The sequence below is a fragment of the Pterocles gutturalis genome, unplaced genomic scaffold (assembly GCF_000699245.1).
Source record: "Pterocles gutturalis isolate BGI_N339 unplaced genomic scaffold, ASM69924v1 scaffold14922, whole genome shotgun sequence".
Lineage (NCBI taxonomy): Eukaryota > Metazoa > Chordata > Aves > Pterocliformes > Pteroclidae > Pterocles > Pterocles gutturalis.
In genome coordinates, this window is record NW_010112985.1 from 18,742 (window position 1) to 30,597 (window position 11,856).

The window sequence follows — 11,856 nt, forward strand, 5'->3', positions numbered from 1 at the left end:
GGCTCTGGGCATGCAACCACTGCCCTCAAGTGGCATGAGCCAGGCAGGACCTCTTGGGAAGCTGAGGGTATTTGGGCTGCAAAGGGAAAAAGGAAAAAAAAGGAGAAAATTTAAAGAACATCTAGAAATTTACCTTTTAAGAACTGAGCCTGGCAAACAGTCGAAGGAAGGAAAAGGCATGCTTTGCCTAGGGATGAAACCTGGGGCTTGTTTGCCGAGCAGGCAGCTCCTCCGCGGCCAAAGCCTCCTCTGAACCGAGGTAGAGGACTTGGCCATCAGGCCAGCAGCAACCCACCGTGGGCTACCAGCAGCATGGTCATGGCATGGGAGCCTGCTCCTTCCTGCAGCCACGCTCCTGGGTGTTCCCACCTCCCACAGCAAGCAGGGGCTCTAGAGCCAAGATGCAGCTCTTTGGCCATGTCTGAATGCAAACCCCCAGCTCTGGTTCCTGTGTAAAACAACTGGATGTCCCCAGCACAAATCAGGGTGAAATAATGATCCTAATTTGTTCTGCTTCTCTCAACCAGTCTCTCCCTTGGTTCCCAGGGTGTTTCCTGTGTTAACTACTGGGACCAAGAAGAGCAAACAACTAGCAGGGGGTTTTTTTACTGATGTGGTAGCTGAAACATTCTTCTACAGCCCTGCGAAGACAAAGGGTGAGGGCATTACAATATTGTTGTTTTAAAACCCTGAGCCACAGTGAGCTTGCTGGGGGTGCCTGTGGGCACTGCCAAAGCAGTGATGCTCTATAACCACTTAATTGTTGGCTTGACCTTTCTTGCACAAAATTCAGCATATGCCTAAGAGGCAAACACAGTGAAACAAGCATTTCCTTAGAGCGGGAGAAAAACCTGAAGGGAGTGAGAGAGAGAGAGAAGGAATTGCGGCGGGATTTGCTCTTGTGTTTTCACCTAATTTCCATGGGCCTCACCCATGCGTGAGTTGAGCAACTCTTATTTATACTGTTTGCCAGCACGATGACAGAGAGGTCTCAAAGCACCACCTGCAATTTACGGGAAGGGCCCTTGTCCGCAGGCATGGCAGTGTGGTGCTCACAAGGGTGTAGCGGAAGCCACAGGCAGGGACACGCAGGGACACTGGGAGCTGCAGCACAGCTCTGTCCTCACCGCTGCAGGCACCACTCCTCCCCAACAATGGGGGATGCCCGTGCTGGGCTCCAGAGCTGTTGTCAGTGCTTTTCTGGCCTGGCTGCCAGCCTGGAAAACAAAGTTCCCAAACAAAGCTAGAGAGCAAGTGAGGAAGAACAGGTCTGACATTCCTGCCTGCTGCCAGTGGCATTTCCAGAGCAATGGGTCTGGAGAGGCTGAGCCCACGGAGCTCCCAGATGAATAGGAGTGATGGACACATCACTGCAGCACTATAATGCTCTTCAGCAAAGGTCTTAGAGCTCGGTCATATTGCAGCAAACCTCCCTAGTTAAAGTTCCCCACCAGAGAGAAAAAGACTGCAGCCCTGTGACACAACTCTCATATAGCAACTTCCCTTTCTAAAAGGCTCTTTTAGAGCCAAACTTTCTATTCTGAGAAAGATTTTGCTAAGGGGGAAAGACTTTCTTGAAGCAGGACTAAAGAAAGGACAGAGTTTGGCGAGGAAGGGATGGAGCAGCAAGTAACCTCACTGAAATCTTCTACAGGCATGTAAGGCAGCATTCAATTTGCTCTAGTTTAAGGTGTTCAGCTCTGATGTTCTGAGTCCCATGCCTGACCTGGGGTTTGGCTCAGGTTGATTTGCTCCATAAATGAAGGCAAAACCTGCAGAGGGATCAGGGAGCATGGAACCTGGGGACAGGGCAGGCAACATGCCACTCCCCAGCACAGCAGATGCTGGGAGGTGCATCCCCTGTACAGCCAGGGACAGGGAGCAGCAGGGGGGTGAGCAGAGGCCACCCCTACAGCAGCTGGAGGGACAACCTTTGCCAGACACCTCTCGGGTCCCTCTTCCTGCCTGAGAACCAGCTGCCCAGCTCCTGTTTCCTCGCACGCCAGAGCTCTGCGTGTTTGTACTGAAAGCACTGGGCAGGTTACAGCCTAGGGGGTACAAGCTACCTGTCTGCCTTTGCTTGGAGGGCTCAGGTGATGCCCGCACCACTGGCTGGATCACTCACTGGTGTGCCCTGTGCACCTCAGGCCCCGAAACCAACTCTGCTGTGCTGCAGTGAGCACCACTTTGCACTGCAGAGGTCAGCTGAGGCTCCTGCCATGCAGAATCTCCCCTCAGTGCTAAGGAGAGAATAATGTTTTGGGTATTGGTGAAGTTTGGAGAATTTGTTCTTATATGCAATTAAAAAATTGTTAGACAGTGTCAGACTGATTGCATCAGGAAAAGAGACATGAAGGCCCTGAAGAGTTTACCAGAGAAACTACTTGTCCATGGAGGAAGTTTCTTCCTATCCCTCCTATTGAGAGATTGATTTATGGCCAGAAGCATAAGCATTTTATAACCCTTGTTAAAAATAAAGTACCCTGGATACATCATGCTTTTAGGCATTGGCTTCAGCAGTATCTCATGGACAAGAGCTCTTCTGGTTCATTTTCCTTTGCAGGAAGTGTCCATCTTTACCAGATTTGAACAAGCCTCCCCCTCGCTCTCACCAGCTACATCCTTGTTCTCACAGTGAGAGTGGACACTGGAAGAGGTGGGGGACCAGAGCAGAAGCTACACAAACTGCACAACACATTGAAGGGAACAGAGTTCACAGCTGATTGCTCAAAACATTAATTTCTGTTTCAACAGCTTCTGAAAAATAGGAGTGGTGGCCTGAAGGACAGCTCATATTTTGCTTGCATTAACTGGATATTATTCAACCTTCTGAATCAACCCTTTCCTCACCTTGCCAGCCACTGACAGAAGAAGGGACCTCTAAACCCTTCAGCAGGATCAACAAGACCAAGGGAGCCTTTGAGAGCCCAGAGCTCTGGAGTGCAGGTCACACACAGAGCACCTCCTGACCACTGCGGCACCACCATTTGCATTTGGCCAGCAAGCCACAGACAAAGCCCTGAATGCCATCCTCATTGTGGTCCTCTTCGTCATCATGGTACCTCTGGGGTGTACCATGGAGATAGCCAAGATCACAACTCACCTCCGGAAACTCAAAGGCGTGGTGATTGCTGTCATGGCTCAATACAGCGTCATACCCTTGACAGCATTTGTGTTGGGCAAGCTTTTCCAGCTGGGTGCTACAGAATCCTTGGCCATCCTCATCTGCAGCTGCTGCCCAGGGGGAAACCTCTCCAACATCTTTAGTCTGTCACTGAGAGGGGACATGAACCTCAGGTAAGGAAAGCTGAGTACGTGTTCGTTGCCCAGGACAATCTGGCCATAGGACTGGTTCACAAGGTAGGTTAACCAACATTAGCAATCCCCAAGAACCTGGACAAAGACTGATATACTAAATCTAGAATATTTTTAAAGCATCCATATTTCTCAGTGTGTTAATTTGTCTCAGTTTTACAATAAAACGGGATTTTGTACCTTTCTCTGAAGCATATGGCATGCTGCTCTTGATGAGATGGGTGCAGGAACACTTTTTCATCTCCACATAGCAGTACATATAGCATATATATCCTGTATCCATACAGCAGCATATAGTTCTGTGTATGCTGAGCACACTGACTGGAGAGGCTGCATCAATGAGAAACGTTGAACTAGCAAAACCCCACAATCCAACAAACCCAAGTGATAAAACACGATCGAGGGGGAAATATCAAGTATTACTTTCTCTGTCACTTCTGATTTTCAGAGGTGTGAGCTGTACCCATAACAAAGGTTCTTTCTGAGCTTATATACAATTTGAGTCATCTTCCCCCCTCTCTAGTCATATCACATCTTTATACAACCCAATAAGGATGGGGAAACCTCAGTGACATGTATCCAGGTTAGTAAGAAAATTGAGCATATTCCATTAAAAAAGCATAATTCTTCTACTGAAGGGTCCTTTCTTCATCTCAGCATTGTAATGACCACATGCTCAATAGGCCTGGCAATTGGACTAATGCCTCTGCTTCCGTACCTTTACTTGGGAGGACTATACAAGGGTGATTTGGAGGGCAAGGTGCCTTACAAAGGAATAATCACCTCCCTGGTCCTCATGCTAAGCCCCTGTGCCATCGGCGTCATCTTGAATGAGAAGAAATCACAGTACACTGGCTTTCTCATCAAGGTAAGAAGTATTTGGTGCTAGTTGCCTTTCAACCAAGGGCCTCAAGGAAGTTTTCAAAAACAGAGGCACAGAAATATTAACTTCTTTAAGGCATACCACATATCCATGAAAGGGTTGAGGATAGAACTCAAGACATCCACTTCACCACTTTAGTCATGAAAATATTTGCCCAAAGAGAAGTCCTCCACCTTTTCCAGACAAATGACATTTTTGTAGGCAGCCTCCTACCTTGCTCTTCTTTGTTGGCTTTGGCTTTATTTCATTTTCTTTTGCTACAAGCAGTACTAAAGAGCCTCATAGGCACTGCCCCCAACTACTGCTGTAACCAAAGCAGACCCCAGATTAAAAAAAAAAAAAACAAAAAACAAAACCCAAACAAAACTCAAAACAACAAAAAAAACCCAAAATCCCCAAACAAACAAAAAAGCCATCCCACTGTTCCCAGAGGTCTAGCACAAGGCAAGAGTCACATCACAAAGCTGCTGCTCACACCAGTGAGATATCTATCCAGCAGAAGTCCCTAGCTCACCGAGCACTCGCTTATGCCTGGAATCACCTCCCTGCCTCCTTTGTACATTAGGCATTTAGACAGCAAAAGGGAAACCTGGACAACCAGCTACACCATAGCCTAACTCAAGAGCTCCACTAGCAGTACCCAGAGAGCTGCTAACAACTTTGTAAACCTGTTTTTTTGTAGTTTCTTTCACTAAGGCTTCATCTTGGAGAAACTCTGACCAAGCACAGCAAGAATTGGGTGCCAAGGCTCACTAACAGACCTGATAAAATGACACTAGGAATCACTAACCTCTGAAAAGCAGAGGAACCCGGGAGTCAAGCTAGAGCAGATGCAGCAGGACCAGAGGTTTCAAAGGTTCCTTTTCCCAGCACAGGGCAGAGACGACTGGACTTTCAAAAGAAGCTTTAAAAGCCTAGCATGACAAGGTGACCTATGATGGCCCAGCTGACCCTGGGGTGATGTTCCTTTCTGCTCACACCACCTTTCCATTTATCTTGTCTACAAGAGTCCATCCAAACTGGACTCACAGGCAGGAGAGCTATGTATTCTGCCTCCCAAAATTCCCCAGCTGCTTCATCAGCTGAATCACCAGACACCAATGAGATGATATGAAAATGCAGCCACCACCTTCCCCACCCACTGTAGGTAGGCTCTGCCAGTGAGTAAAGTGGTTTCCTCCCCACCTGCTTCTGGTGGACCAGACCCACAAGGGACCCAGACAGACACACAGCAATGCCTGAGAAATGAGTGGCTGGTAGAGCAAGCACCAACTATTTTCATAGAATCATAAAGGTTGGAAAAGACCTCAAGGATCATCAAGTCCAACCGTCAATCTAGCACCACGTAACCCACTAAACCATGTCCCTAAGCACCACATATACATGTTTCTTGAACACCTCCAGGAATGGTGACTCCACCACTTCCCTGGGCAGCCTGTTCCAATGTTTGATCACTCTTTCAGTGAAGAAATTTTTTCTAATATCTAGCCTAAACCCCCCCCGGCACAACTTGAGGCCGTTTGCATATAGACCAGAAAGGTACCTGATTATTTAAGGTCTCTCTAGGCAACACCTCAGGATGATCTCTTGTTGATTACTTGTAACCTTTATATCCATGAAAGGCACTTATGCATTCTCACTATATACTTACATATGTGATGGGCAGGGAACTAGGCACAGCTGCTTCCAACAGACAAGGCAAATTTTGCTGGCGATTTCTCTCCTGTTCATGTCTTGACCACTTTTATTTTAGGCAGGGATGGTTGTGCTTCTGCTGTCATCTGCTGCAATAATCGCTCTGTCTGTGGACAGTGTAGGAAGTGGTATCATGGTCATCTTCTCATCATCCCTCCTGGGATCTTTTGCCTTGATGCCCTTTATTGGATTCCTGCAGCAGTCTTTAAGCCCAATGATCAGGATGTTCCTCCACTCCCCCCTCCCTCCCTCTCTGTCACCAGAAGTACAGAGAGGTACAACAGCTCTGGTCTATGGCACAATGGCGAAAGCATGGGTTTCAGCACGGAGGTACTTCTGTAAAATAACCACTGATTGCAGTCTCCCAAAATGGGCCCTAGGAGTATGAGCAGACACGCTGCAAGCTGGTCCCAAGGCAATGCTCCCACACCTTGAGTGGGGAGAGAAACGAGTTCAACCTCTGCTCAGCTCAGTGGAGAGGGGAGGAGCAGCTGGAGCAGTTTCTGACACAAGCACCTGATCACCACGGAAGAGGTGGAAGGCCATTACGCAGGTTCACTGCACAGGCAGATGGATGGGTTTGACTTGAGGTCACTAGTGACCTGCTAAGCATGTTACCACCCTCTGCTCTCAGCAATAAAGCTGGGGGATGAAGAGAAGGAATAGCACCGAAGAACAACAAAGAATTAGGGAACACCAACAGAGACCAAACCCCAAGTGACACAACTGTTCCTCAGCTGATAATTATCCCAAACTAGTCAGCGCATTCAGCCGAAACCCCAGGAATTCAGGATAGAAACCTTGCGTGTAAACCCCCCTAGCCGTCGCTATTTTTTACCTTCACTCCTGCATGAAGTTGCGGAGCCCTGATCTGTCTCTGCGCATTGCAAAGGGAGCATGAGGTAAAACCTTCTAGGGATCCCAGTATTGCTCCCGATAATGCAGGTTTAGCACAGGCAAATGCACGAAGCACTGCAACAGCAAGGCAGGCAGGCTTTTTAGGCTGTTTAAAAGTGGATTAAACCTGTAATGCTTGTCAGGGTTTAACTTTTCCTCCTTCAGATGCAGAAGGCTGGTGTGCATGGAAACTGGCTGCCAGAATGTACAGCTTTGCTCGACTATCCTCAAGGTTGCCTTCACCCCAGAAAGCATTGGCCCCTGTACTTCTTCCCACTGCTCTACTTGCTGTTCCAGAGAGACTTCTGCTCATCCTGCTCTTTACGATCTGGGACAGAACAAAGAAACCAAATGGCAAGTACAGCTTAATATAATTACCAATGAATTACTGCTTCCTAGGGGCACAATCCGGTGCCCCTTTAACTCAGGGTTACATACCCAAACACGTTATATTCAGACTCCAGTCAAAAATTCAAAGGTAACTGAAGACACTAGAAATTACGACTTTTTGCATCAGCAGAATGTTTCATATAGCTATATACTACCTATACTATCAGTGCCCAGAGGTTTTCAGAGACCTGTCCTTAAACTAGGATGGACATCCTGCAAAATCTATTACTTGCACTGAGCACATGCAGAGAACAGTCACACACACCTAAAACTACATGAGAACATTAAATATTCCAAATTCCTCATTTTGCTTTTTATCACCCAGCAACATCAATTGTAGCTGTGTTGCAATCTTTTCATAACCTGGCTTCGGAACTGCCTATTCTCACTTTATTTTTCTTTTTCTTCAGATGCAGCAGAATTGATCTGCACAGGTTTGGACACAGTTACTGCTCAAGAAACAAAACCAGTGTCAAGACCCTCCAGAAACAGTAGAAAACCAGGAAAAAAATAGACAGATTTCACAGCAGCTGCTATCACAACCCTTCCAAGCTCCACCTTCTGCAGCTGGCTTACAGGTCTCCAGCAGTTTTGTATTAAACTTTTTATCTGTGCTCATTTTGCACCAAAGACATCACCACGGAGCAACCTGCAGACTCAGTTATTTCCTGAAGACCTTGTTCCAGACTAAGCCTCTCTCTCCCTGCCTGCCCATGAGGGATACTTCCTGTGACTTCCAAGTCATCATGACAACCCTTTGGGACAGCTTAGGGCCACACACCCAAGCCACTGCCCCCAGTTTTGCCCACAGGAAGATCACTGCCTACATCAGTTTCTCTCTTTAATTCCACTTGCCTGTAATTGTCCCGCTGGCACATACTGGAAGCAGCTCATGACAACATCGCTGAAGATTCATGTTAATTTCTCTGTCAACAAAGACCCAAAGCAAGGTGTCAAAGTTTCTCAGTGCAGGAGCCACCAAGACCCCATGTGTAGCCCACGGACTGCTGGTCGCTCTCATTTTCCAAAATTCAAGCAGTGTGCACTGTGCCACTGCTCTCCACACAGCAGAGGCCACAAAAACTGAACACACCTATGCTAACTGCCTTAGTACATTGAGTCTGGGGTCCAGCAAGCTGCACCTCTGAAAAGGGATGAGCCTGAATGTGCCTTGTTCAGGAGTCAGTCACCTAACACACCACTTAGCTAATGTCACACTGCAAATAAAAGAGTATGAGGGAAGACTGGCATTAACACCTCCAATGCCCTAAGTATGCGTTGTAGCCTGAAGTAATCCACCTGAACTAAGAACAAACAGGATTGTACCAAGAACCTGTGCTTCATAAACACAAAATCATTTCTGGCCAGAAGTCAGCGTAACTCTCCATAACGCAAAGCCTGGGAGTTTGTCTTAAACTGAAAGGTCATCATCACAACAGCCAGCTCCCCCCGTAAAACACGGACACCTCTTCATGCTGCTTGCAAGGTAAGGGGTAGTTTAGACCGAGAAGTCAGAGCAGCTATTTATAGAGCAGGTAGTGCCTCCTATTTAGGCAAAGGGAAGGAAGTGTCTGAAATCCCACCCTTTTCCAATCATCAGGTGCCTTCAGCCACCTGGGTTCTAGCTGGATCCAAGTCCCCCCTGAGCACAGGTGCCCTTTACCATTCAAGTAAGCAGGAAGGATCAACCAACTTGAGATAACACAGCTAACCTTACACCCAGGGGAGTGCCAGCACTGCCTTTATCCCTAGAGGTTAAAGCCCTCTTCTTCCACACCTCGTAAAATGATCTAGCATCAGAAAATGAAGCCTCCCACCCCCCCAGGCTGACAAATAATAATCTGCTTAACTGCATCTGCAACAGCAGGTGCAGCTGCAACAGCATGGAGAAAAGGCAGCAGGGCCTGCAGACACCAAACAACTCTCCCCACCCAAGGCCTGACCTCGCTCTGAGCAGAATGGCCTTGTGTTTCCTAGGACCTAATCCAAACCCATCCTAGCCTCCAGGGATCTTTTTAAAAGTTTCAGTGGATTACTGGAGTAGTGTCGTAAAGCACTCTATAATAAAAATATTTTTTAAATTAAATGCTAAAGCTCGCTCTTGTAACATGGGTGAGGGCTTGGGAAACACAGGGAGTGCAGAGGGTTGCGGCCCCTGTAAGAAACAGACACTGAAACACAGGCTGCAGTACTCCCACCCACAAACTTAAAAATCCCTCCTCTTCCTCCAGAATTAGGACCGACACCTATAAAAATGCTTTATCCACACCTCAGTGTTCTCTCGTAAGTGTGTGTACAAACACACTAACAAGGTATGCTGACTACATCTATCTTTAACATTCCACACTTATTATTCAAAGTGATTAAAACCCAAGTGACTCCTGTTCCATTCCACCTGTTGCTATGAACTATGATGGCATGATTCTCCCCATTATCACTGTTCTTATTTCAGAATAGAGAGATATCTAAGGACATAGCATGATGTCTTTAAAAGGCAGCAAGTTCTCCCCCATACCAAGACACTCAACATTAGCTCTGCTGCAGACCCACCCTTAAGAAACATTGTAACTGTCCAACAACATGAGGCACAGTCAGCAGCACTTTGTTAACAGGAAGAACACACTAGAAGCAGAGACATGTTTCTTTATGCTTTATTTAAGCTATTTAATTAAGTATCAAGAATTAGGGTTCTTTATAGAATATTACCACAGGGCAGTGAAACGGGCATTTTCTTAGTGTAGTGCAAGTCATATTAAATGAAAAGCTTTTAAAATAAAGTTTTATTACCAGTACTGACCAGCACTTAATCTGCTGACCTACAACTGAAACAATGGTTCAAAGGCACAAAAAAATACCCTCTGAAATAAAGCTTTATGTACAGCACAGGGAGAGCTCTTAGATGCCTAAAGCTATTAGTTTAATTTGAGATATTAAACTAATGCTCAAAGTTGCTATTCACAGTTGAATATACTGGGAATTGAGTGTTCAGATTACTTTTTTTGGAATACAAAAAAATGTAAGTTGTCTGCTTTAGTTATAAAGAGCTCTGCCAATACAGACAAACTATACACTTCAGACAGTCACAAAAAAAAATGTGAGCAAGAAAAGGGTTATCAAAAAACATTTAATACAATTAGTCAACAACCCTTCCCACCATGGTCCACATCTACAAAGTTCCCCCATCCCACCCCCCTCCCCATCCAAACCCTTCCCCACAGAAAGTCACATACTTACCACAAGTTTTAGCAAGTATGGTTTAAAAAAGTGCCCCCAGGGCAAGTTACTTATAGTTCAGTTGCCACTGTCAACAGATCTGGACCTCGATCTAGACCTCTGCCGATCCACAGATGATGGAGATTTAGATCTACTAGAAGAACCACGTTTCTGGCTCTTGTCTGGCATTGGAGATCTACTAACTGACCGAGACTTGCTATGGCTCCTGCTCCTTGACCTGCTGTAAGACTTGCGGCTGCGGGAACGGGAACGGCTACGAGACCCAGATGAGCTTCTGCTCCGAGACCGTGACCTGCTTCTGGACCTACTGAGAAAACAAACAGCATCGGCGTTAGCAATGAAAACTCAGGGACCACGACAATAACCAGGCAATTCACTAGTGTCCAGTTTGGTTGCTTGGTCACTGACTTCAAAGGATTTCTTAGCTGATATTTAAGCATTATTTAAGAAACTACAAATCCATACCTGTGCCTCTTGCTGCCTTCAATTAGTTTGATTTTCCTTCCATTAATTTCTTTACCAGAAAGCTTGTCAATAGCATTCTTTAAATCACTGTAAGAGGCGAATTCAACCACCCTACAGCAAAAAACAGAACAAAAACCAAAACACAGAGCTCACTATTACAAGTTGTATTTTTGATGACAGACCAAAACATCCTCTGGAGAAAAAAAAAAAAACACCACAACTAAAAAAACCTCACTGTTCAGCATAGTCATCCCTTGCCATAACTCAAGCATGAATTGAAGAATTTCCCTCCCCAAATACCAGAGAATGCATTTTCAAAGAGTAGCTAAATTAAACTATGAACAGCTGCTGAACACTGAAAGCAGACAGCTTCCCTCCCCAAATATCTACATAACACGTAAAAATACTAAGCTACAGCTTTCAAGAGATGATTTTAGAGGCTTACCCTTCATTTAATTTAGGTCTATGTGCATCTGCAAAGGTTACTTCCCCAGCTTGTCTCATGAAGTCTTTGAGATCCTAACACAAGACCAGTTATGTTATGCAAAGAAGTGAAATTAATGCTTATCTACATAAAAATAGTTAAAAACAAAAGAAACTTATGACTACTGAAAGAAAAGATGTTAGATAAATTACCAACATGGCAATCTGCCATACTTGTATTCTATCAAAACTGAATTATATATATCAGGGCACGAAATAAATGAAAAAGCATATTGCTTTAAGCAAAATGCTACTAAAGTGTTTAACATTAAGGAAAATATTAGTCTACAAAGATTATATAGATCAAATAAGAGAGAGAAAAAAAGAAAGAGAAAGAAATAAAAAAGTACATTTGTATATATACTGGACTGAATGTGAAATACTACCCATATATTTTTGTACTATTTCAGTTTCCATTTACGTTACAAGTCTTATAAAAGTATACAGAATTAGATTTACACAACACCAATTATTTTGTGCCCCATATGTCATTA

General features: G+C 45.3%; 1 protein-coding gene and 1 long non-coding RNA gene across 2 annotated transcripts; one reads left to right on the forward strand and one right to left on the reverse strand.

The window, feature by feature from the left end:
• Positions 1-2,946: 2,946 nt before the first annotated feature.
• On the forward strand, positions 2,947-7,164 carry SLC10A1 (solute carrier family 10 (sodium/bile acid cotransporter), member 1; the record flags this gene model as incomplete). The annotated part of the gene is given in 6 exon segments (XM_010074284.1): positions 2,947-3,297; positions 3,973-4,183; positions 5,952-6,094; positions 6,896-7,050; positions 7,053-7,082; positions 7,085-7,164. Coding segments are annotated over 6 exon segments (970 nt in total), but the record flags the coding sequence as incomplete, so codon positions are not given.
• Positions 7,165-9,817: 2,653 nt separating this feature from the next.
• Positions 9,818-11,606, reverse strand: LOC104462368. The gene is made up of 3 exons (XR_727558.1): positions 11,325-11,606; positions 10,880-10,990; positions 9,818-10,721 (listed from the first exon to the last, which is right to left on the reverse strand). It is a non-coding gene; the product is annotated as an uncharacterized LOC104462368 (long non-coding RNA).
• Between the last annotated feature and the right edge of the window lie 250 nt (positions 11,607-11,856).